Genomic DNA, 27,392 nt, shown 5'->3' on the forward strand with positions numbered 1-27,392 from the left:
CCTGGTACCGTAATGTTTTCATTTTTTTAGTACCGACTTGGTACCGAAGTACCGGGTCTTTTGACAACACTAAGTGAAAATATAAAATGAAACATGAGTTTGCTTAAACAACAGTGATAGTAATATTAATATTAATCACAGTCATTACATATTAGAATAACGAAGCGATAATCATTCACAATAAGACCAACAACTGGGTTTTATGTATATACACTGAACAAAATTATAAACGCAACACTTTTGTTTTTGCCCCCATTTTTTTTAGCACCTTAAATTTTACACATTACAGCTCAGTTCAAACTCATGAATAATTCATTAGCATGTAAAATTGGAATATTAATAATAATAAACCTATTATTATTAATAACCCCTAACATGGGTCATAATAATAATAATAATAATCATTATGATTGACCAATCATTAATAAATTAAAATTATGAATTTTGATTTTATGTTGACTTTGTAATAATATGTTTAAAACAATATATGTAAAAAAAAAAAACATAATCTTTGTCAAACTTATTGACATCCTTGGTAAATATGACCAAAGAAGGCTAGGGAAAAAATCTGCATTGTTTATGCTTTTTGTAGGGCTGCCCCCTAAAAGTCGACTAATCGTTAGTCGATCAGAAGAGGCTTGGTCGACCAAAATTGTATTAGTCGCTTAGTCGCAGAAAACAAAATTATTAATAATCCACATTGGCGAAGACACACAGATCGTTAACGGCTGGTCTATGTGGTAGGCTAATACAGTATATTGGGCAGGACATCCAAACACTTGCCTATCATCGACCTCAAATATGGCTTATCATCTGAAATATGTATTAGCGTAGCGAGCTCACTGCATGACAGACGGAGGCGCCGGTGCACTCACTTGCTCTTAAAATAATCCCTCATTTTTGCTCATACAGATAAGAGTTATACATCTTTCAAATTTGTAAAGACTCTACGTTTATATTCTCAGATTATGTAATCCGTATGAAACATGCATGCGCATCACTACAGCGGAGATGATGAGTCAGTGTCGCCAACTTCATCTCTTAAACTGAAAACAAAAAAAGCACTAGTTTATCAGTGAATTATTAAAATGTTAATGCAGCCTCCTTACTGTTTTTCCCTGACACATTCATAATCATTACTTCTGCTGGTGCGCTGTGGCAAGCTTTATGAGTTTGCTTGAGCGCTTATTAGGCCATGTAGGCAATTAAAGGCTCATTATAATGATTTAAATGGTTTATTAATAAACGTGTGATTAGTCGACTAATGCTTAAAATGAACGACTACTAGTCAACCAGAAAAATCCTTAGTCGAGGGCAGCCCTAGCTTTTTGCACAAATTTGAAATGTCAAATTTAATATGCTTCTGAGATATTTTACCCATAAGAATTTCTAAGGGTGCTAATAATTGTGGCCAATGTGTACTGGAGAAAAACATTTTTTTTTTATCGAATTTCCCCCCCATTTTCAGTTGTTTTACGTCAATGAAAGGTTAGATTTTTGTGAATTTTATGAATGAAAGATCAAAAGAATAAACAACATAGATTTATTTTCACAGCCTTTTTTGCTCATATTTTCCAAGTGTGCCAGGACTGACCAGGATGGTGTTTAGCACATTAAATTTTACACAATACATTGCAGTTCATGAAACTCCAGAATAATTAATTATCCTGTAAAATTGTAATATTAATAATAATTATTATAGTAAATAATTGCTAACTAACTCATTTGACTAAATAACTCATTTTACTCACATTGTCAGAGTGGCCCAATATACGTGTATATTCAATATCTAAATTAATACAAAATTATAATTTGCCTCATTGTTAAGCGATGATAAAATCTCATGTAATTGTTATTACATAATGCTAAATTTTAAAAAAACTATGTTATTACATGAAAACTAAATAAGCAGTATAAATCAGACACTTCTGAATGTACTGTTTTTCCAGCATACTCAGTGTGCACCAAAATGGAAATGTACCAACAACAGCCACTATGGGCGTCGCCCCCACAAAAATCAGACCCCCCAGAAAGACATTTGATAATTCCTCCACTAGCACACATTTCCAACTCCGACCTGCACACACGCACATCTCTTCACCAGAAAAGCCTCTCATCTGTTACGAGGTCAGCTCATATCCTGCAGGTAATGACAGACCTCATCCCCGAGCCGAGCGGCCTCTGACGGAAAGAGCAGGGTGCATTAGGGTGGTTCTGAACCGAAGCGCCCTCTGTAATCTACCAGCAGCCATGGCCTTGAGTGCATACACCCACAACCAGGCTGGGCTGAGAGTCTTAACTGGAGGTTCTCCCATAACCACAGCCCTAAAATAGGGATGGAGCCACAGTTAGAGAGAGCAAAAGCAAAGCACGGGTCCTAATCACACATTCCAGCTACCAATCACGTCAAACACAGTTACCTCTATCTATACAAGTGCTTCCCACAATTATTATGATTATCATTATCACACAGCTAAAGCCATCCTATATCAAAATAACATATCACTTCACCAAATGCCTGTCAATCCATTAATGGGTGGATGGATAGGTAGTGTTAAAACCAGAGCTGAGCACAGAGCCGATGTTCTATAAATGACCTACAAGGGCACACACACACACAATCGTATCGTGCTGCTCTGGCAGATTAACTGAACAAAAACCAAATCCTTCTCTCTCGTTGCATTCATATTTCCCTGTGTACCAGCGCAGGACAACTAATCTCTCCATGTTAATGCAGGCTGTTCACAGAGCACTGCCAACATCAGCCAGCACACACATACACACAGGAGAGAAGTCTGCCTCAGAAATGGTAAGGTAAATATTGTTCTTCAGGCAGATTTAAAGGGACAGTTCACCTAAAAATTAAAGGCTGTCATTATTTACTCTCCCTGATGACTTTCTTTAGAGGGAGTTTTTTTTTGAGTGTGTGTTTTACCACACAATTTTACATGCAGTTACAATAAACAGACACTGAAGATTCTAAGGGGGTGAAAAAGCACCATATTCAGCACCAGTATATCTAAGATGTAAACAGACACGCACACATTCATAAAACATACAACATATCACGGCACTGTGCATATGCATATTTTTGAATCCGACTGAAAACACAGTCAGATTCAAAGGTTTAAAAGGCTCAGATCTTCCTGTTAAACAGATTATTTAAAGGGACAGTCAAACAAACGGTTTTGGGGTTGACTTACAAAATATTTTTGTCCAGTATACTATGGAAGTCAATGGGACCCCGAATTCATGCTGACCAACATTTGGTCATGAGCGAAAATAAATACAAATTTTGGTAAACTGCCCCTTTAAGATCTATACCACTCCTTTCAATCTGAATGAGATTTAATTTGAATCAAGCTAATTCGGATTGACTGATGAAGGCTTTTTAGTCAGATTGAGCCATAAATCTGATTATTAATAGATTTATAGGATTGCATGTCAACATATAGGAGCTAGTGAGTTGAATTAGAGAACCAAATTAATCAATCAATGAATCAATCCGATTTGTTTTGCGACTCAAACCACCTCATTTATGATTTGTTAATGAATCTGACATTGCTGTTTGATTCATAAGTAAATAATGGCATTGATTTTGGTGTGTTCCTTGCAGAGCACTATGGCATGGAATATCACGAGTCATATGGACCAAATTTATGATAGTTTTATTATGTTTATAAAACAAAATGCATGAATAGGTAGCAGCATCAGCCACTAGAGGCATCATCCCGCCAAAACTCACTTGAATTTGAAAAATCAGGACTGAAATCAAAATCAGTCAGACTCAAATCAGCTGATTCAAATGAGCGATTCACTGAATCAGACATTACTGCTTGGTTATAAGGTTGAATTTTGATGCTTTCCTTGCACAGAATAATCAGAAAGGCTTGGAATTCTGAACACAAATCTTATGAACCATGTTTATGATACTTTTATGATGTTTATGAAACGGAAGTACATAAATATGTACCAGCATCAGCCATTAGGGGTATAATCCTTTAAAATCGCATTTGATTATTTGTGAATGAATCATTTGGACTAGTTTTGTAAATCAAATCAGCCGACTCAACTGAGCGATTCATTGTATCGGACATTACTGCTTTATTATCAGCTTGAATGTTTCTTTGTTCCACCCATAGCACTATCATATGGCTTCAGAATGACTGGTAACATAGTGCACGAGTCAAACAGACCATTGTTTATGATACTTTTATGATTTGTTTGCATCCTAAATAAAACTTTCAAGCCTCAGTGCCCTTTCATTGTAATTTTACAGAAAGGATCGACCAGCACAGTCTTCAGAGTATCTCCTTTTGTGAGAAAGAATGTCATACAGGTTTAGAGTAGTGAGTAAATGATGACAAAATTGTAATTTCTAGATGAACTATCCCTTTAAAACCATGTCTAAAAAAATCAGATTTCAAGCATGTATTTTTTAATATATTTGTCTATGAAATTTCCATGTGCAAACATTGCTTTTACCCCTCACAGCATGAGAAAACATGAGCAAACCTCACACAGAATGGATTCGCTGTTCCCGCCGTGTCATTCAGCACTCAAAAGCATCCTTGAAATTCAGCACAGTGAATGAGCCTGAACAAGCTGTGCCCAAAACTCACACATTCACACACACACACACACGCACCCTTGTGCTATACCTGCCCTATTTCTGGCCCAGCACTCCCCTAGTGTAACATCTGTTGACCTGTAGAAAAACTAAAAACCTGTCCTAAAAATAGACTGCCACGTCACGATCACAATCCGCCCTGCTGCTACACGGATTGCTGTTGAAGGATTCTGCGTTCCCATTTACGGTCGAGATTGTGGAAAATAACACAATGTGCTATTTTCTGCACTTAAATTCTCACGGTCCCACACCATATTTTTATTCTTGGGTAAGAAGTAGTGTGGTGTGGGCGGGTATGGTTTTGAGGGTACATTTATGGCCATATGCAAGTGAGAGAAAATGAAGGTTAAAATTTTTAAGTAAAATTATTACAAAGACAAAAATCAGAGAAAAAAAACTCTGACTATAAATGTGCATGTGCATATGATTGATAACAATAGCCAATTACAGTTTTCTGTACAACGTACAAATGTAATAAACTAGTTTGGTTCTTCTCCATCTTGTTTTGTTAATACAAAAGGCCTCACGCAAATCTCTTGCATACAACTCAAAGGCTTTACGGCATGATCCGTGCAAACTTTGGCAAATTCAGCAACTAGTTGTTCACGAACACAAGCCATCTGACACAAGATCTGAGCAAATCCAGCCCATGTCGCTGAATCATAACCACTCCAGAGCTGCCAGGGAGACAGTAGTCACACTTTACATTCACGATCAAGCTAAAACACAAAATAAAAGAGTAATAAAAAAAACAGATGGAGATCATCTATATATGGATGATTCTTCAGTTAGAAGAACTGTCCCCCTGGATAGTTTTAAGAGAAAACAATCATTTTAGTTTTAACGGATAGGTTATAATTAGTGCTGTCAAATGATTAATCGCGATTAATCGCATACAAAATAAAAGATTTTGTTTGCATAATATATGTGTGTGTTCTGTGTATATTTATTATGTATACATAAATACACACACATACAGTATATATTTTGAAAATATTTGCATGTATTTACATGTCTATATCGGACGCACTAACAAGGAGGCTAAAGACTGCAGCCACTAGCGTCAGCACTACTGAAGATTGACCAGGATGTGATAAAGGTATTTACACACATGAAACAGTTTTTCCAACTAGTCAAAAGTGCCCCTAATTGAAGAATCACCCACATGCTGTATGGTTTACACGAGACTAAAATGCAAACAGAAGAAACAACAAGAGAACTGAAGAGTGGAGCTGAACTTTTAAGAATTACATTATGTCATTCAGGAGAGTATCTATTTATTTTGTGGCTTCCACTGACGCACATCCTGCTCAGGCAGATTAAATGTATCATGCTTTTCAGCTCTTAAGAAGCATATTAGGATGACACAAGCTCCTCTCAGCTGTTCCGCTAATGGTTTCGGCATAATTACTGAGGGTATGGCTATCTGTCTGAGAAACCCACGTGAACACTTCCTGATGGCCGTTTTGGCACACTGACCGTAGTATTTGACATGAACCGGTGTTGTCTGATGTCCTGAGCTTGTCTCGCATTCAGATAATGTGCACTAATGAAGAAACTTCAGCAAATCCAGTGAGAAAATGACCCGCTGTGTCGGATTAGCACTGCGTCATCACTAATTTCAATACAGTGACCACATTTCCCTCGCCCACTGTCGTGACTTGGCCTAATGCCTATCTTGAGAGGCTCTCTAAAGACCAGAGGGAAAATGGCTTGCTGTAAATCTGGAAACAACATGGGAGGTTTAATGGCTAAGCCAAAGTAATCTACCAATAATGATGCTTAACATCACGCAGGTGGGTAAACGACAATAGTCCTTTAGTGAGTAGTGCATGTTAAAGGTACAGTTTGGCTAAAAATTAAAATTCTGACTTTATTTATTTACTCTAATGTTGTTCCAACCCTGGCTTTTTATCTAACAAAAATCTAAATGGCTTTGAAGACTTGCAATATAGAGCACAAGTCATATGGAAGAATTGTATGTACTTTTGATGATTTTTGTTATATTTTTATTGCATTTGCGTGGAAAAAATAATGCATTCTTCAAAACTTCTCCTTGTTTTGTGCTCCATGGAAATCAAACAGGTCTGGAAACACATGAGGTGAGTAAATAATGCCAGAATATATTTGAATTGTATATAAAATATTCATCCATTTAGACTAGGCCTATACAGATTTAACATCAACAAACTAACAAACTTAATGTGATGCATATTTGTCAGTCATACATAAATGAAACTGGTAAGAAACATGTAAGATTTAGTTTATAGTTAGTAGTTTATTATTACTATTTGCATCTATTTGATTTATAAATCAGTTTTACATATATAATTTTCAAAATGCATTTATTAAAATTGCTTAGAATCAGCATAAATATGTTCATTGTGAAAACAATTACATTTATTCAGTTAAAAAGTATAAATATTCAGCATTCAGTTATATGTACATATAAATCAGTTTATTATACTAGCACAGAAATCTTACCCATTCCATTTATATATGACTGACAAATATGCACAAGTTTATTAGTTTGTTTATGCTATATCTCTGTGATCTGAATACAATTCAAATATATAAATCTTACATTTATGTCTGAATATTTTTTGAGTGTATCATGCATTTGTAGGTCATAACGGTCTGTGGAAGTACAGATGGGAAGCTTGGTCAAAATCTCACACCAACAAGAATATGTTGTTCAACACTGCAACTATCAGTCCTTTGTCACTTAGAATAATGTACCTTTTTTAACCAGTAACGTTCACCTGGGTGTATAAAGAAGAACTAGACAAACAGGGTTAAAGAAACACAGATGCTGTGGCTGCCACACCTTGATCTGTGCTTTAAAATTAAACACTAAATCACACCATTACACTACATTACTCAATTCTATACAGTCTTATTTGAAAGTATGCTTATGAAAACATGGATCATTTCCACAATGCTGTGATTCACAGAAATTCACCTTTCATTTTTAATTTAGAAACCGTAAACATTGACATATACACATCACTGTCTAAGTAGGTGCTGTAAAGCATACCAGTCTCTAAATACATGCCTTGCCTCAAACTGATGGCTGATGGCAACTGCATTTGTGAGAAGGAAGCAGTGCGCTCTGGATAAGTGATCAACCATACGAGTCTAACAGCCTCATGCACATGCAAATATTATTCAAATCGCTTCCCTCCAATAGTGCCACGAAAGTAAGGCTTTAAAGACAGAGGCAGAGCATTTCTGTGAAACAAATAATCAATAAACAGTCTCACAATTAAACAGAGCAAACCCCTTCCAGGCGCACAAAGAAGCGTGGTAGATTATGCTGATACACTCACAGGCAAACCCGTTTCAGCTCGCTCCGTAACTTTCATTTAAACCGGTCGAATTGGGTGTTTGCAGTACTCACAGTTCAGTAGTCTAACAGGTGAGTGTCTCCTTTTGCGCTATTTCCGTGCCAGTTTCCAGATATCTGATTTCCCTCGCCGTGGTCCGCCCGCGATGCAACTGCTGACGACGACGCTGAGTTTCTTTCCAGCACCAGCGCGCTTTGAACAGCTCCACTGACGTCACTCCCCGCGAAGCCAACCGACGCCACGCCTATCAGGCTCCGAGACCCCACCCAACACACACTAGTGTTCCGATTCATCTACACGATTCGAATCTTTTCAGTCAATCGGTTCACTAAATGATTTGTTCAGTTTTTACTAGCTAGCATTGGGCCTCTCACTAATGGACCCTTTTCACAAAACTGTGATGATGACGCGTTTCAACGGTCATCAGCATCTAAATCCTCGAAAGTTTTTTATATTCTGATTTTTTTTTTTATGCGAGGGTGTTTCTAAAATGCAGTGTCTATGAGAGTGACAGTAAATTTGTCATAGTTCCCCTTTACGAAAAAGAAGTTTATTCAAGTGTGCTATTAGTATACTTCTTTTAAACTAAAAATAGGAAAATATACTTTTAGTCTACTTTTTATGTACTTCTCAGAAATGGGCTTTATATACTTCTCAGAAATATACTTAAAATGACATTTAAGTATACTTGACTTATACTTAGAAAAAGTCTAAATATATTTGAGCTATACTAGTGGTTCCTAGAATCCGTTTTTTCATTGTTATACTGTAGGGGGCGCTAGTACACATCTTCTGTACAGAATTTCCAAAAAACACAAGTGAAGAAGAAACCGAAACAACAGATGCTTCCACATGTATTCTAACACGATCATCAGACATAAAACGGTATCAAAACTGTGTAACATTATGGAATAAAATGTCGACCAATGAAGAGGTAATAATAACTGTCAAGCTTTGGGGTGTTGATCGACTTTATCTACGTTTTGATTATCATTCTGAATCCAATTCATAGTCTTTTTTCAGCTTTTTGTTCAAAATGTTGTTTATTTCTTTATTTTTTATTTATGAAACTTATCCACATTCAAGTGTTTAAAAAAAGAATGCATGAAGCTAGAATAAAATGTTTTTGTTTACAAGCAGATACCCTGTTCTTATGTTCAGATATTCATGTAACAAAATATATACAAATTAATACCTAAATAGGGACATAGTAGTATACTTAAAGTATGATGTAAAGTTCACTTAAAGAAAACTTACGAGTATACTTGCAGTATAAAACTAGTATAATATAAACTAGTATTATATAAACTAGTAGTTTACTGAGATTATACTTCAAAGTGTACTAAAAATGTTACTACAAGTATTTAATTAGTAAACTATCAGTATACCTATAAGTTCACTTTTAGTATAGTTGCAGTACAAACTAAAAACAGATGTAAACTAGTTGTGTACTCAAAGTTTACTACTGTTATACTTAAAAGTATACTTTTATATACTAGAAAGTGGGCCAATTTAGTCCCAAGGAGTATTGAAATGGTACACTTACAAGTATACTACTAGTACACTGATATTTGTATACTTACTACATAAAGTATACTTAAAAATATACTTGAACTTTACTTAAGTATACTTACTAAAATAAACTTGAAGTATACTACTTTTTGGTAAGGGTCTCTCTTCTGACTGCCATCATTTTTTTTTTTGAAAGTTGTGAAAACTATAGTGGAGTTTTTCTTCTGCTATTTGAGCAAATGCAAAAAATATTTTTGTGACTCTCTCCCATGGACCCTTTTCACAAGACTGTGATGACGCGTTTAACGGTCATCAGCATCGTTAATCCTCGAAAGTTTTTCATATTTGTATTTTTAAAAAATGTATGTACATTTATAACACTATTCTTTGTATTATATCACCTTTGCATCAAATTACAAAAAAACAGTTAACGCTAATGCGAGGGTGTTTCTAATGCAGCGTCTGTGGAAGGGCCGGTAAATTTGACATCGTTCTCTCTTCTGACAGCTGTTATCAGTCTCTCTCAGTTTTTTTCCTTTTATTGAAAGTCATGAAAACACTATCAAGGAGTTTTTCTTTTGCTATTTGAGCAAATGGGAATGCAAAAAATATATTTGTGGTACTCTCCCATTCACTGCTCTTCAAGTTAACCCAACTATGACGACTTCGCTGCTGAGAAACCCGGAAATGTGAAAAAGGTCCATTGTCCTTCTTTTATATTAAAAATAAGCATGGTGTTACTACAGGTATAGTAAAACTGGAGTAAACATGTTTTTGGCATATTGATTATAATTTTTATCACCATTGTTTCTTTTTATAAATAATGGGTTGATTATGGTACTATAGTATCAAAAAAGTTACATTTATGTTCATTGTGGTTTCACTAAAAATAAAATAATATAGAAAATAAAAATAATTCTTAAATATCAAAGATGATGAGACACTGGTCTTCATTACTGGCCTTCATTACTTCTCGACTCGACTACTGTAATTCTCTTTTCTATGGTCTACCAAACACAACAATAAATAAGATCCAATATATCCAGAACTCTGCAGCTAGGGTTCTCACTTTTTCAAAGACATCTTCTCACATTACTCCCATTCTACACAGACTTCACTGAGACCGGAAGCCTCAAAAATAAGTTGAATAGCATCCACATAAGAGTTCGCTGCAGTTATGGGGGGATTTTGATTGGAGGTTTATCTGTTTATCATTTATCATCATCATCTGAAAATGTTCTGAAAGTTACAACAATATTTTTCCTTGTGTGTTAATACGATGTTCGATGGTGTGGAAATTATGGCAGAACCTAAATTTTGGTTGAACTATCACTTTAAGAACCTTCAAGTGGGATATAAACCACACCATCCTACGTGGTCATCGCATGTTCATTATTGGGGACTCCAAATCCCAGGAGACACTGCGATTGAGTTCCAGCTCCACCGTTGCCATAGATACACTCGCTGTCCGCTAGCACAACGCAGCCAAGTTTGCGAAGGTGGCCAAATTGTCAACACTTCTGAAGCAGGCATTGGAGGTATTTAGTTTATAAATTGTTTACAGAATTATATATTAATAGATATTACACACAGTTTTGTTTTAACCTGAAAAATAAAACAAATGCACAGGAGACCGGGTTAATTGTCGCACTCCCATTATTATTCACAACGGTTGTTTTATTTTTGAACGTCAACTTCTGTGCAAAACTCGGCATACTGGCAACAAAAAATTAGCGAACATGTCCTCCGTTATTAGCTATTAGAAAAATACAGTTTATTTAACACACGTTTGTGACAATAGCTGGCCACTATGTGTAAGTCACAATAAACAACAGAGTAAAACGCTAACTTACAGTAAAAAAGGCCCCAATCTTTCACAAAATAGCAGCATTTTAATTTTTTATAGTAAATTTAACACCGTTAAAAAGCAATCAGTAAGTTATATTATGAACTAAACAAAAAAAAAATATTATTGAAAAAACACAAACGGAAAAGGAAACATATTAACATTTTAAACCATTGTTTTGGCCAAAAGTAACTAATTTTTTTTAAATCTACAAAATTGCCATACAAAAAAACTTAGATTACTGCCCTGAGAATATAGTTGTGACAAGTTCTTTTACAGCAGGGGCAAGTGTCATAATGTTTCATTTAATGAATGCTCATGTGTGTCTCTCTTTTTAGCGGGTCTGTTGTGAGCGATGGAGGGATGCATGGTCCGTCTCCGCAGTGTCCACTTCAGGGGTGCTTTGAGTGCTCAGCCCATCATAGTCAACTTCCACGAACTCTTCCAAACCAGAGATGCTCCTACAATTCTGCCTATGGTTAACATACATTTCTTTCTTATTTTAGATGCAGATTCTTTCCAAATAAGTAGATTAATATCACACTAGAAGTCCAAAATAAAATAATAATTTTTATTCCAAATAATAATCCAAAATAATTCTATACAGGTAGTCATTTATAACTGGGTGGGTAATTAAATACCCAACTGTTGTTGATTACTGAAATGATCAATTGTTTCTTTTTTGCATTTTGGATTTTTTTTTTTTTTTTACTTTTCAAAAGTTGAGATAACTTTTTGTATTCTGTCAGTTCAAATACATTGGAGAAATCAAATGGATAAACACAAATTACGTTTAGTTAACTAAAATAAAAAATCTATACATTTATTACACTGAAAAAATATGTTGAAACAATTTTCACTCAGGAATTGCTAGTAATAATTACAAAGAAATGGCAAGTAACACATTGAATTAAACATGACATTTTGAAGTAGAAAGACTGAAATTGTATTTTCTACTCTAACTTTGAAAAAAATTACAGTTTTTTTTTCATTTAATAAAACTTTTCTAATATTACAGTTAATGAAATATAATTTCCAAATATATTTTAAATATTTAATGAAATATAATTTTATTAATTTGTATTTACATTAGAATGTATCATCACTCTCACCTAATCTGCCATTGGATTTATTTTTCACTGAGATTGTTGCAGTACATTCTGGGATTGCCATCTCCGCCAAGGAGATATAAAATAGAATTAGGCCCAAAAAGGTATCTTAGTAGGCAACATAATTAAGTTGCGTACCTTTTGGAAAAGCCTATGCGTCAGAAATGTGCCTTAAAATGCTTCCTCCGTAGGCAGCTGACTTGGTTTTGGAACAGCATAAATATGCCAAATTGCCTCATACACGCCTATACACTTACGCCCACCCACACGCTAATTCATTTCAGTCCCACTTAGCCTCTTTTATTATCTTGCTTGCTTTCCCTTCATTGATGTTTATTGATTATTGAGTGCTGTATTCCACTTCCTTTCTGCATATTAACTCCCTCCTTGTTTTTGAAATATTATCTGAGCTTTTATTGCTCTTACTCCACAAAATATGAAATTATAGAGCCAGCACAATCGAGAATATAGGTCACGTTTCAGCCACCCCTCGTGTTGTCCAGGAACTCCCAGTCTTAATTGAATGGATTTTTTTTCTCAGCCAGAGCTTTGCAAACATTGGTGTGGGGGGTGGGCGTCACAATGCAGACAGTCATCCTCCTGCACTGGTTTGCACCAGATCTATGAGTGTTCTTGAGTCTGCTGCTCTTTTCTACATTACCTGAGGCAGATGTTATGATTTTTTTGTGCTTTGATGACATATACATGCATATATTTGTGTGAGCATATATGAATATGTAGATTGTCTTGGTCTTGCAGATAAAGAATGAGGATGTTCTGCGGGCTGTGGTGGCTCTATTGGACACGTCCTTGCCTGAAATCGGCCCCAGAGATGTGCATGAAACAGTACACTACCCTGGGATACATACTATTATTTTGTCACAAGACCATGCAGGTATGTAATTCACCTTGGTTGGGCAATAGAGCATAAATTATGCTAGTGATAGAAATATCCTACATGATTCCATATATAGAATGAGTGTTGGCCTATGGCTATTTTATTCTGATTTCTCTTTGCAGATGTTTTAAAGGACTATAGAGGGAGAGCTTCCCAAAAGGAGACAAATTTGAGCCCAGTACCCTGTAAAACAAGAGTGGAAGCTGATTCCACACACAAGCTGCTGGCTGAGCTGTACAGCGACTCTGAAGAGAGTGCAGAGGAAACCTCAGAGGAGATAATAGCAACGGAGACAAGTATCAGGTTAAGATTTTTTAAAGTAATTATAATAGTGTGATCACATTTGCCATTGTTCTGCTAATTGTCATGGGCAAAATCCACGTAATTGGGAATTTCACATGACGGTGAAAGATTTTCCCATGCACATTTCAAGTTGGTTTCAACAGGTTCAAGTTGGTCACATGGAAAGTTGCTTAGTTTGTATTGCTCAGTGCACACTGTGCAATATATTCTTAAAAGTAAAGGTTCCAAAAATGGGTTTTAGCAGTGAAGCCATAGATTCTATGGCTTCACTGCTAAAACCCATTTTTGGAACATTTACTATGGCATAGAAGAACCATTTTGGGTTCCCCAAAGAAACTTCCAGTTAACAGTTCTTCAAAGAACCATTATTTTCTTCTTAGTGTGAAGAGCATCTGAATAATCTGAAGAAACTTTTTTCCCAGTAAAGAACGGTTTATGAAATGGAAAGGTTCCATGGATATTAAAGGTTCTTAATGGAACCCAAAAAGCTAATAAAAAATAACTATTATTTTTAAGACGAAAGTGGATGGTGGTTTATACTGTCAAGCTCCAAAACAGATATATAAGTATTATAAAAATGTTCTATGTTGAACTATGTTCAAAGTCTTCTGAAGTCATATGATACCTTTGTGTGAGAAACTGACTAAAAACGAAGTCATTCATTAAGTCATGATTGAGAATTAATGAGAGTGAATATGACATGACTCATCACAAATCGTTTGTTGATTCTGTTAAAGATAATGGGATTACAAGAGCTTTTTCCCAGATCCTCCCTGGCGAACAGTTTGCCAAGCGTTCCCTATCAGCTCTATCTCTACTCCTATAGGCGTAGATCTGGAAAGAAGTGAATTTTTATATATTAATTTATTACATTTTAGAAGGACATTTAAAGGTGTCATATGACGTTGCTAAAAAGAACATTATTTTGTGTATTTGGTGTAATGAAATGTGTTTATGTGATTTAAAAACACATTATTTTCCACATACTAGGGTTGGGCGATGTCTACCAAATTGGCATCGGATGATGTCTGCAGTGAAACATCGTGATGGACGATGGCATCGGGGGGCGGGGCGGGGTTAGGGGTGTGCCTGAAGCGTGAAACAAATAATGCGTTCTACGGAGCCACTAAAAGGTTAGCCGCTTGCTAGCGGTAGCCTGTTGCATTACAGTACATGAAAGTTCACTTACCACATACACAGAGTAAGGAGAAATGTCTGATAGGACGATGGCGAATGATTTGCAGATCCTGAGCACCAATGACAAACATCTAATCTTGTCAAATGTGTGGTAAGTACTGCAGCTCCATAGAGTCCATACACTTAATTTCCTTTCCAAACACGGAACTGGGATGCGGCGGATTGCGGGAGTGGGGGGAGGAATCACGATGTCAGCTTAAGATCGTGATGGCTGTCAGCAATCTGCGATGGACGATGGCATTGTCTATCGGCCCAACCCTACCACATACAGTACATTATTGTTGCTCTATGCCTCGCCTTTCTGAAACGCGTCGAATTTTACAAAGCTCATCGTTCTGAGGAAGAGAGGTGTGCGCTGATTGGCCAGCTATCCAGTGCGTTCTGATTGGCCGAATGCCTCAAGCGTGTGATGGAAATGTTACGCCCCTTACCATACTGTGATGCCGTGTCCCGGCGTGACGAGTCAAAACCAATAAAACTCATTACAAACGAGGCATTTGTAGCATAGGGTGACCATACGTGCCATTTTCCCAGGACGCGTCCTGGCCAGGATTTGTTTTGGCTTTGTTTTCCTGTTTTCATGCTTGCTGAAGGTAATGATCGAAAAGTAGTTTGACCAATAACATGCAAGCATTGTACATAATGGACCAATCATGGCGTGTGAGAAGGTGGGATCTACGGTCAAAGCGATGCAATTACGCATACATATTAGGTGTGTTCGACTTAAAAACAGCACGGCTCAGACCGATCAGTGTTTGACATCAAAGTAACTCGAGAGCGTTTCGAAAGCATAACCGTCTGTATGGTACTTTGATGTCATACACCGATCGGTCTGCACACGCAAACAAAGCCAAAACCTAGATATTTTAGGAAATATAGAAATCCTGGCCAGAACGTGTCCTGGGAAAATGGCACGTATGGTCACCCTATCATACATGCTCAGAAAAAAAGGTACAAAAGCTGTGGCTGTGGCAGTACTTTTTCAAAAGGTGCTAATATGTACCATTTGGGTACAAAAATGAAAAATTTAGGGACTAATATGTACCTTTAAGGTACTTATATGTACTCTTTAGGGGTAAATAAGGCACAAATGTGTACCGTTTGAAAGGGTACCACTCCAGTGACAGCTTTTGTACCTTTTAGTACACTGTGATTTTCTGTGAAATCTGTCGACTACAAAACTCACAAAAAATTTGCTTTGTTGGTTTGAACTGTTCTGGAACAGTGTTGTAAATACAACTTAACCACATGTCACTTTCACTTTCACTTTCACTTTTGGAAGGCCAAACAAAGTAGTTTCGCTTTCACAATGAAACACACAGCATCTCCACGACATGGCAGCGGCGGCAACAATACTACAGCGAGAATAAAAGTTACATACATACATACGTACATACATTACATACATACATACATTTGGGCGGTGTTATGCAAATCTTCCCACACAGTGACGTAGACATGTGGGGGCGTGTTTAAACGAGGCGTTTTAGGAGGGCGTGGATGACTCTTTTAACTTTTTTTAAAGAATATCTCTTTGGGTTTGAGATTTTAGTCTTTACAACTTTAGGGATCTTATCTATGCACGAACAGCTTGTAACACTCCAAAGAGAAAGGAAAACTTGAAATTGCATCATATGACCCCTTTAACAGAGATCATCATGACATTATTATAGTCAATTACAATGACAAATGTCACCATGCATGTATGTTTCTATGCCAACACAACAGTGTTATACCATTTTATGGACAGTTGTATCCTATTATGGTCACTTACTGGGGTGATCTTAGTGCATGGTGTGACAGAATATTGTTGCAAATTTGATTTTGTACAAAATTTCTACCCAGATTCACAAAAGGAATATAATCTGTATTTGTATTATACTAAATGTATAGATGTGTGACTATTCTAATAATTATTTTAACTTTTGAATGCAGTCATAATTTCACAATGTTGTCAGAGCCTTACCACACATTGGGCTTTGGTGCTCATGTGGGAGATGGAGGTTCAAACCTATCCAAATCCCATTTCCTCTGTCTCTTCTTATAGATTCAATTCAAGTGTTCTAGTTACTGTTCTGTTTATAAAAAAAAAACATTTTTTTTTAAATAAAGTTTGTTCTCTGTTCTCCATAGTTGGTCTTGGGAGCGATTCTGTGAAGGCCTCCAGGAATTTGTAGACAGAGCGAGGGATAGGAAAGAAAAAAGAGCAGTACAACGAGAAGATGGAAAGATTCCGCCATCCGCCGTAGGAGTTGAATCTCTGATCGTGGCTGCTGCTTGCTACGAACTCAAGATACTGTAAGCAAAAGCACAAGCACTGTGCCTGATTCAATCAAACAGCTGCGAAAGAGCCATATAATACTATTTTGTGCAACAAAAAAAAAACACTAATGCTTTAAAGCAAGATAATTTTCTTCTGTTAGCATCTCATAACATCATCTGGCAATGCAGTAAATCTTTGTCAATTGCATTTTATAGTCATTTTTGCAATAAAGAGGAAGTTACACAGACAAAACAGGGATATTACACAAAATGTAAAGTATGAGATAAACTTCTTGTTTGTTGCATTCTACAAAGCATTTTCACACTTTTTGACTTCATATACACTCATACACACGTCTACCTCACAGAATACTTTCTGTGCAGAATCATCTTCTACTGTACCTACAACCCACACATCCAAATCAAACTCTGTCCAGCTGTAAGAACAAGCGCCTGACTGTCCCTCCCATAGCCTCAGTCAGCATTTCAGCTCTTTATGAGTGGATTCCATCCAGGATTCCTAAAAAAGACTTTATTTATATCATCAAACCGAAACAAGCCTTGTCATTATGAGATCCCACTGAATGGTGTTGCTCCACCCTGAGTCTATTTCCAGTCCAGAAGGGCTGAAGAGTGGAGAAACCTGCCCTGCCCTGCTGGCTGTGGGGTGTTATTACCAGTCAATGAGAGACTATGGCTTCCTCTCTCTCCTTTCCCTCTTTTGCACTCTGTATTTGTGCCAATCGCTTCCACATGGCCTGTGGCTTAGTTTAACCTCAAGCGTCTGCCACACACACACATTCTCACTAGAACCTGTCTTACTGTGACAGTTAAAATGGATGTTTCTGAGAAACGTAATGTGAATCAAATTAAGACATAAGCTGATTTAATAAGAACAATTATATGGAGTCTTCTGCCTCTGTCTGTGAATTGTAGGTCTACAGGAGACATGGTGCTTCAGCTGTCTCTTTTGGCTGTTAGGAAACGTTACCGGCACCTTGGGATTGGCAGCTACATAATGGAGGTAAACACATACACAAATTGTTTCTGCTTGGACCTTCTCAATCTTCTTGAACTTGTTCTACTTTGCAAATGACAATGTATATCAGTGCTGCTGTGTCTTTACAAATTATTTAATGAACACAGCCTATAAGCTTGTATTTTGCATAGACACTGCCCTCTGTTGTTTGCATTTATTTTTTATTTTATTTATTTTTTGTAAGTACTTTTTCCTATATTTTTTGTTTCAGCTTTTGAAGACTCAGTCTATAGTGGGGAAATATGATACACTTGTTGCCCACGCTGACACTGATGCAATTGGTTTCTTCAAATTCCACGGGCTCACCGATGACCCTCTGCTCAATGACCAGTTCAAGTACAGATAATGCATCCCACAATGCATGTTATGCTAAATCTAAATGTATAACAATAATTGTCTATATACAACTATCTAATGCATATTGTACAAAAAAGTATACAAAAAAGGCCAAATTGCTGATTATATTTAACACTTGGCCCATATATCATATAAAATGTCATATAAAACAAGGCAGCTGAACATACTGAACAGATGGAACAAGTGACTCGTTCTTGGCCAGAATTAGCTGAAAACTGACTTTAAATAAGACTTTATGCTGATCATTAAACATCTGGCTCTTTCTGTGAGACCAATGTGCCTCCATTGACAGCAGATATAAGACAGGAGTTTCTGACTATTTTTTTTATTGTTTAAACAAACAGTGCCATCTATAGGCTAGGTGGTATATGACTGTGGTAGCATGAGATTTAAAAATACAATAAATTACTTTTTATTAACAGTTAGGAATGTAAATCTATTAAAATATTTAATTGCAATTAACCTAAAATGTTTCTGTAGTTAATGCATTTATTTCAGTTCAAAAATATTTAAATATTCATAAATAGTTATTAGGCACTTAAAAATAAAATAACACTGGTAATACAATCAAAACAGTAATTCAGCATTGATATTAAGCAGTCACACTTGTTTTTAAAATTTGTTGTGATGGTACTCTATAACCTTAACACTTATTTTTGTTTTGGTATATTATACAGAGAGCTGAAAGATGATTGGACTAACAGTATTCTCATGAGCTACCTGCCACCCTTTACTACAGGTGAGGCATAAAGACACACATACACACTCATGAACACACACTTACAACTTGATGTTTTCATTCTACACATTTTCCTTTAGACCTAGAAATGAGAAATCCCGTTTTCTCCCTGAGTTTACGAGAGGTGGAGATGGACATGGATGTGGCGTGAGTTAATATTCATTGTATTATGCATTTGCTGGGTAGTTACTAAATTTGTCCTAACCCTAAATATGAGCAATTATCTTTGCAAGCATCACTAAAAATAATCTAAAGCATATTGAACAACATCTGATAACCAGGTTAATGGTGTCTCTGTTTCTTAGAAGGTCGCAGGCTCTCTTTGCATATCAGCAACAGGTAATGTGTGTGACGAAACTACTCGAAGAGGTCAAGATCTTACGCAAACAGGTGATATTACATTTCGCATGATATTTGATCATGCCCTTACTAATCGACAGCTGCAATTGAGTGCATTATAATCATACAGACTCTGTGTTTCTGTCATGTTGCTCATGTATCTCTCTGTGTGTGTGTGTGTGTGTGTGTGTACGTATTCACATGCTTCCATGGTGACTGGCTTTTCAGCTAGATCTACAACGTGAGGAAGTGGACCGCCTCAACTCCAAGCTGGAACAAGAAAAACGAAAGCGCCATGATATAGGTATGTTTGTACAAATGCAAATTTGTTATACCTCAATATTTGCCTGCCTGTTTTACACAGAACACAATTGTTTAAAGGGTTAAAGCAGGACCTACTGTACCAGTCAAGTCTAAAAAGCATTTTGGTCATTTGATGTTTAATTTTGGACAGTTTAATCATTAAATAGGTTGGGCCCTTAACGCTTACCTTCCTAACCCTATTTCTTTCTTACTTTTTCCTGATCTTTTTAACAATTTTTTTTTTCTAATTTTATCTTTTCCACTTCCCTATTCCCATTTTTTTAATCGTTATCCTTCTTTCGCTCTGATTTTATATTGGTTAAATGTATATAATATATCTAGTTTATATTTTTGTTTTTGTGGTTATTATCTCCCAATTTAAAGGTGCCATAGAATGCATTGATACAATATTTTAAATTGTTCTCTGATATCTACATAGAAGGTATGTGGCTTAGGTAAGGGCAAAAAGTCTCCAGAAACGGTTTTACATGTCCATTTACAACCCTAGGATTTGTCCCTAGAATGAAATGGTCTGTTTTTACCTTATTTGGAAGGGTCATGAATAATAATGTTGAGCTCTGCTCTGATTGACTGTGCTCATTTCAGTAGCTCACACAGCAGGAATGAAACACAGGGAAAATCTATATTTCAATACTGTCTCTCGCAGTTATATCGTTGGGTAATTATACTGTATATAAAATGCGGGCATCAGGGAGCCGCTATTAATATGCGGGGCATTGAAACTGCTTTCGAATGCACGTTCATTTTACTTTCACTTTCGAGATTTGCGATCACACATGCTCTATGTAAACTACAGCGGCAGTACTTACCACACATTTTACAAGATCAGATGCTTGTCAGTGGTGCTCAGGATCTGTAAATCATTCGCCATCATCCTCAGACATCTGTCCTTACTCTGTTTATGTGGTAAGTGAAATCTTATGTACTGTAATGTAACAGGCTACCGCTAGCAAGCAGCTAACCATGTCCCTTTAGTGGCTCGCGTTATTTAATTAGAACGCACGTTATTTGTTTTCCGTGCCTTTCTGAATACAGACACCAACCCATCCCTGCACATCACATCCCCTGCACAGCCTGGAACATAACATTTATTTCCATGATCTGCCATTTTCGCTATTATCCTCGCTTGTTTCTTCACAATACCTGCAGAACTTCTGATGAATCGCCTGTGCAGGTTCGGCTGGCGGCTGGCATAGAACATGATATGCAAATGTTGTGGGCGTAACTATTAGTGATCCCGACTGTAACGTCACAGTCGGTGTTATGTTCTGATTCGCCCATTTTTCAGTGGTCTTTTGCATGCACGAGATTTACATAAGAAGGAGGAAACAATGGTGTTTGAGGCTCACGGTATGTCATTTCCATGTACAGAACTGTTATTATTCAACTATGCCAAGGTAAATACAGTTTTCCATTCTATGGCACCTTTAATATGCGGGTGTAAAGTTTAGACTTAGGGACTTTTAAGTTCAAATAAGATATGTTTGAGTCTTTCAAAACTTTATTCTCTAACTCTAAATTAATTCTGAGTGTTATGAGTGTTAGATGATGGAAAAGGTAATCTAAATGTTAGAGGATGCACAATTTAATATCCCTAATAAGCCAATACTGCTAAGTTACCAAATATTAGCTAAAAAGTTACAGATTAAAATGATTTTTTAAAAATAACTTATTAAAAAGATTATTAAATTGCTGAAAAATATTTTTAATGAATGTACAATTTATTTTATTCATATTTAAATACTCTGTAGAAAACAAGTTCTTGATGTACAGGCTGAAGAACACAAAAGAACTGCTAGACCATATTGCCTCAGACTCAGGTGAGTATTTTTGTTTTCATCTAGCAGCTGCAAGCAACACATATGATACCCTCCAATCTTAGCTGATTCGATCAGTTGCTCTGAAATGCTCATGTGCTTATATAATGGTTACTTACAAAATCCCTGCCTGTCATATTGACTCAGCAACCATGATACTCTTTTGAAGCACATGACCAATAACAAGCTCAGACTGACCTTTGCTCGCACCTCCAATTATAAGAGCCACTTGTCTTCTAGCCTGTGACTCATAAAGCTGTGGGCTGGGTTATAATGATGACTCATAAAGCACTACTGGCTCCACAGTGAGGGATGAAGAAAAACCCATAAGATCAATCCTGTCTATAAAATCAAAAGCGAAGAGAGGCACAATAATGAGTGCAATAAATTCAATGTATGAAGAGGTCCACATGGCCAGTCTTCTCCAGTCAAACTAAAAGACATTTATTGAAGTAATAAGCCACTTTAGACTTTAATAAAAAATTCTTACGCAAGGTAAACAAAGCAAAAAATGAGTGCGGTCACAAGTGTGTAAACATTGGCTGTTGTACTAGAATTCAAATATGGCTCATCCAATAAAGTGTTTTGTAATTGCTTTCATCTCAGGAAAGCTAATGTTGAGTTGTAAGAACTGACATTAAGCATAAGTGTGTAGGATATGTTGGATTGTCTTTGTATTTTCCAGATGATCAGGGACTAACAGAACAGGAGCAGGCAAAACCAGGAACACAAGAGCAAGAAACAGCACAGTCTGAAGAACCTCCCATCCAAACACCAGAGGGTGCTGGAGTTTAAATATTTGTACCTTTTACTGCAGACTTAAAGAAGTCAAACATTAATTGTTTGATGCCCATTCTCACATTTTTGCATTTGTTTGTATGTTTATTTGTACCTCTGTCTCGTAGTTTTTGAATGTCATGTTTTTGGGAGGCACTCTCTTGGTTGCGAGTACTAAAAAGTCTCTGGACCATTTACATAAAAGCTTTGGGAAATAAAACAAACCAGTTTTGAATTTGAAACAACACACTTTTTATTGGGTAACTGCATTTGAAATGCACTTAGAAGAAGGTATCATATGCTAAAAGATAGGCATCATTATACAAGTAGAGTTTTCCATCAACTGGATTGTAGTTCAGATTGGCTATTCCAGCAGAAACCTTCTCAAAAGGCAAAGAAAGAGTGTTTATCTCTTGACCAGTGGTTGTATCGAAAGCATAAAACACCTCTTCTTGGTAAGTATTAACAAAGCGTGTAGCATACAAGACCCCGCACATCATAAATGTGCTGGTGACGGACCTCTTAAAGAGTTGCGTCTTCCAGGTATGAGTAATATTGAGCGCTAGTGGGTCTAAACGGCTCACAACAATGTTGCCGTGGTTCTCCTCAGTGGCGTATATCACCCACACGGCATCTTGATCAGCCTCCAGGTCGATATCGGTCCAATCACGACAGCTGTAGTAGCAGAAAGGGAACTTGTTGTCGATTCCGGCACCATCCAGTTTCATACGCTTGGTTACTTTTGTTGTAATGTTGAAGCTGCAGATTTCAGCGGTGCTGTAGCATTGGTAAAATACAGTATTGTCATACAGAATAGTGCCAGAGCCCTGAACAGCATTTTTGTCGCTGTACGATGATGCTATCTGTTCATCCTTGTAGTTCCTGCTGGCCATGAAATCTTCATATGAGTTGTACATCCTGATTGTGTTGCCATGCTTGTGTCCGCTCACTAGACTGTGTTCCCAATAGCGTTCCTTGCTGTCCCGTTTGGCTTCGCGACCCCAAGCACCTGAGATATAGGACTTGCTGAAGGAATTGAGCTTGGTGACAACTGGAGAACTTATGTTGGACATAATACGCTGATGACAAGTGCCTGCAAGTGGAGTCGTAAGGATTTGTCATACATTTAAGTTAAGCATGTTACTGCCTATATCATGAAAAAAACCATCAAACCAATCTTCAAAACCCTTGGTTTCTCCCCTCACTGAGAGTTGTGTACTTACTTCTGAAGTCTTCAGGTATAGTTTTACAGGTTTGCACTCGGTTGTTGAGGTTACGTAGCCTCGATTTCATTGTCTCTAGATTGAAGATATTATTTTTGTACATGTTCTGGACGTCCTCCTTTGCATTAGTCAACTGAGAGGAACACATGGCTCTTGCCAGTATGTTAATGTTAATCTGTTAACTGTAGTACTGAAATAAATTGTAGAGTTTGCAGTACAGTAATTAGTAAAGTTGTAGAAAAGGTGAGTTAAAAAAAGACACTGACAGTCAGAGAAGTGCAGCATAAGCACATTTATTGTAATGACAAAATAAGTCAAAATGTTTAATCTGACATAAGCACTTTAAAAGTCTCACAGTCACATAATGATATAGTGAAAAGCTTTAGTTTAACCACTGTGCATATTTTGATTTTTCAGCATGCTGTGAAATATGGACTTTGGATTGCATATTTTTTATTAGCTGCATATGAAAGGCCCTCAGTTGAAGGTGTTATATGCTAACAGATAGCCATCATTATACATGTAAAGTCTCCTGTCAACTGGATTGTAGTTCAGATTGGCTATTCCAGCAGAAACCTTCTCAAAAGGCAAAGAAAGAGTGTTTATCTCTTGACCAGTGGTTGTATCGAAAGCATAAAACACCTCTTCTTGGTAAGTATTAACAAAGCGTGTAGCATACAAGACCCCGCACATCATAAATGTGCTGGTGACGGACCTCTTAAAGAGTTGCGTCTTCCAGGTATGAGTAATATTGAGCGCTAGTGGGTCTAAACGGCTCACAACAATGTTGCCGTGGTTCTCCTCAGTGGCGTATATCACCCACACGGCATCTTGATCAGCCTCCAGGTCGATATCGGTCCAATCACGACAGCTGTAGTAGCAGAAAGGGAACTTGTTGTCGATTCCGGCACCATCCAGTTTCATACGCTTGGTTACTTTTGTTGTAATGTTGAAGCTGCAGATTTCAGCGGTGCTGTAGCATTGGTAAAATACAGTATTGTCATACAGAATAGTGCCAGAGCCCTGAACAGCATTTTTGTCGCTGTACGATGATGCTATCTGTTCATCCTTGTAGTTCCTGCTGGCCATGAAATCTTCATATGAGTTGTACATCCTGATTGTGTTGCCATGCTTGTGTCCGCTCACTAGACAGTGTTCCCAATAGCGTTTTTTACTGCTTAGCTGGGCATCACGGCCCCAAGCGCCTGAAATATAGGACTTGCTGATGGAATTAAGCTTGGTGATACTTGGAGAACTTATTCTGGTCATGATGCGCTGATGACAAGTACCTGCAAAATTTAGTAACACTTTTTTTTATTTTGTTAGAACCTTTTTGGATCTTCTTAATTCAGAAAATGGCATTTGAAAGCAATTATATTCCTTAAAAGTTTCTATATCCTACCTTCAGAAAAATTATTTTAAAAAATCAGACAGTAATGTACGTACTTCTGAAATCATTTGGTATGGTCTTGCAACTCTGTGCACGGTTGTTGAGGTCACGTAACCTCTTCTTCATGGTCTCTAGGTTGAAGAAATCATCTATGTACATCCTCTGGACATCATTTTTTGCCTTATTTAACTGAGAACAACAGGATGGTCTCATTAAATTGGACACCTATTTTTTATATTGTTGAGATGGTTGTTGTCATCTCTAATTCGAGATAGATTTGAAAGAAAGGAGTTTAGAGAAATATTTGTGATCATGTGTTGCAATGTCTACCTCACTAAGTAGACTATGTGTCTCTTTGTTGGGATTCTGCATGTGTGTTTCATTGACAGATTGATGGATATCCTCAAGTTCCTGGTTCAGCTGTCGCAGATGAAGTGCGCTGTACAGTCCACTTGTGTGCAGGTAACCAAATGTTTTCAGACGGGCTGAGATGTTCTGAAGAGTGGCTTCCATCATAGGCAGTTCTGCATTTGTGTTCCTTAGCTGGAAGTCACTTCAGAAAGTTAACTGATATTCTTCTCAATTGTAATGAACATAATTTGAAAATCAATACCGTGTCAATTTAGTTGTAATTGTCATTAGAAGCTTAATCGATACCTTACCTTTTCCTCAAACTCATTCAGGTTGTCCTCACAGATCTGGACCTGTCTTGTGACTTCCATAAACTGTACAGCAGGGAATGTCCAGATAGAGCTGTTTATTTTACACAAACATGAATCAGTCTTCTGTTGACCTGGAACTCTCTGAGCCTCGACAGTCCCCTTATGTACAAACATAATTAGATTATTGTATCATACATACGTTCTCTCATATTTTCTCTCAGAATCATTATTTTTTAGTTGTCGGAATGCTAGAAACTTGTGAGCTTATTCAAGACAGAGAAACTTACGATGAACGCGAGGAGCAGCAGGAAGACAAACATGATGACCAAATGGGCAGAAAGATTAGAGATCTGCTTTAAATCACCACACAAGCACTAAGATGTTGCAATTTTAGCTAAGCAAATTAGCATTTTTGTGGGGCTGTTGAAGAGGATGTGAAAATTGCACATATGTCTCATTTCTGAAATTCAGGAAGAAATTTAGTTGAGAAATGAGGGAAAATTCAACCACAAGTACTCCTCTAAAACATTTTACCACCCCAGGTCATCATAAATTTTATGCAGATATCTGCACTTTTATTACGCAAATTGGTTTCAGTATTGCATCATCCTATTGAAATGACCGGAATAAAGGAAACACAGTCTCTTAGTAATATTTCACTTTTTCTCTCATGTCAGTACAATATAAAGTATATGTGAAAATGCATGTACACTATATGGACAAAAGTATTGGGACACCCTCTTCTAATGAACAGGTTTGACTACTTCAGTCATTTTCATGAGTACAAATCTTAATTTTAAAGAATATAATGATATTCTAGGGAATTGTGTGCTTTTAATTTTATAGCAACAGTTTGGACAGGACCCTTTTCTATTCTAACATGACAATGCCTCTATGTATATGGCAAGGTTCAAAAAGAAATGACATTTGTCATTGTCCTGTGGGAAGGTGAACCTTCTGCCCAGTCTGAGGTTCTGAATGCTCTGGACTAGGTTTTCATGAAGGCTAACTCAATATTTTGGTGCATTGAGCTTTTCTTCTACTCTGATGAGTCCTTCAGCCCCTGCCGCTGAAAAACGGCCCCACAGCAAGAGGCTGCTACCAGCACACTTTACTTTTGGGATGGTACTCTGCAGGTGATGAGCAGAGCTGGCTTGGAATTGAGGTTCATCAGACCAGAGAATCTTGTTTCTCAGAGTCTGAGAGTTTGGCCACACCGCCATAAAGCCCAGATCGGTGGAGTGTTGCAGTGACGTTTGTCCTTCTGTAGATTTCTCCTATCTCAGCATATGGTCATGGAGCTCAACTAGAGTGACCATCGGGTTCTTGGTCACCACACCAACCAAAGCCCTTCTCTATCAACTGCTCAGTTTGGCCAGGAGTCCTAGTTGTTCCAAACTACTTCCGTTAAGGGTAACAGAGACTATATGCTTCTGTGACCTTCGATGTAGCAGAATTTTTTCTGAACACTTCCCCATATGTGTGGCTTGACTCAAACCTGTTTCTGAGCTCTACAGGCAGTTTTTTTTTTTACCTCAGGACTTGGTTTTTTGCTCTGATATGCATTACCAGCTGTTAGACCTTTTATTAAGACGTGTGCTTTTCCAAATCATACCCATTC

At 37.1% G+C, this 27,392-nt stretch overlaps 2 protein-coding genes across 2 annotated transcripts; one reads left to right on the forward strand and one right to left on the reverse strand.

The window, feature by feature from the left end:
* Positions 1–10,926: 10,926 nt before the first annotated feature.
* Positions 10,927–22,565, forward strand: LOC107714023 (uncharacterized). The gene is made up of 13 exons (XM_016519709.1): positions 10,927–11,027; positions 11,674–11,813; positions 13,204–13,339; positions 13,465–13,645; positions 16,976–17,140; positions 18,041–18,128; positions 18,355–18,479; positions 19,178–19,239; positions 19,320–19,386; positions 19,545–19,629; positions 19,807–19,882; positions 21,654–21,722; positions 22,405–22,565. Exons 2-13 carry the CDS (start codon positions 11,691–11,693, stop codon positions 22,512–22,514), a joined length of 1,287 nt encoding a protein of 428 aa, XP_016375195.1. The 5' UTR covers positions 10,927–11,027; positions 11,674–11,690; the 3' UTR covers positions 22,515–22,565.
* Positions 22,566–24,091: 1,526 nt separating this feature from the next.
* On the reverse strand, positions 24,092–26,100 carry LOC107714068 (olfactomedin-4-like). The gene is made up of 5 exons (XM_016519772.1): positions 26,059–26,100; positions 25,772–25,930; positions 25,440–25,652; positions 25,166–25,298; positions 24,092–25,008 (listed from the first exon to the last, which is right to left on the reverse strand). Exons 1-5 carry the CDS (start codon positions 26,089–26,091, stop codon positions 24,197–24,199), a joined length of 1,350 nt encoding a protein of 449 aa, XP_016375258.1. The 5' UTR covers positions 26,092–26,100; the 3' UTR covers positions 24,092–24,196.
* Between the last annotated feature and the right edge of the window lie 1,292 nt (positions 26,101–27,392).

Source organism: Sinocyclocheilus rhinocerous, unplaced genomic scaffold (assembly GCF_001515625.1).
Source record: "Sinocyclocheilus rhinocerous isolate Xijiao unplaced genomic scaffold, SAMN03320098_v1.1 scaffold568, whole genome shotgun sequence".
In the NCBI taxonomy this organism is placed as follows: Eukaryota; Metazoa; Chordata; class Actinopteri; order Cypriniformes; family Cyprinidae; genus Sinocyclocheilus; species Sinocyclocheilus rhinocerous.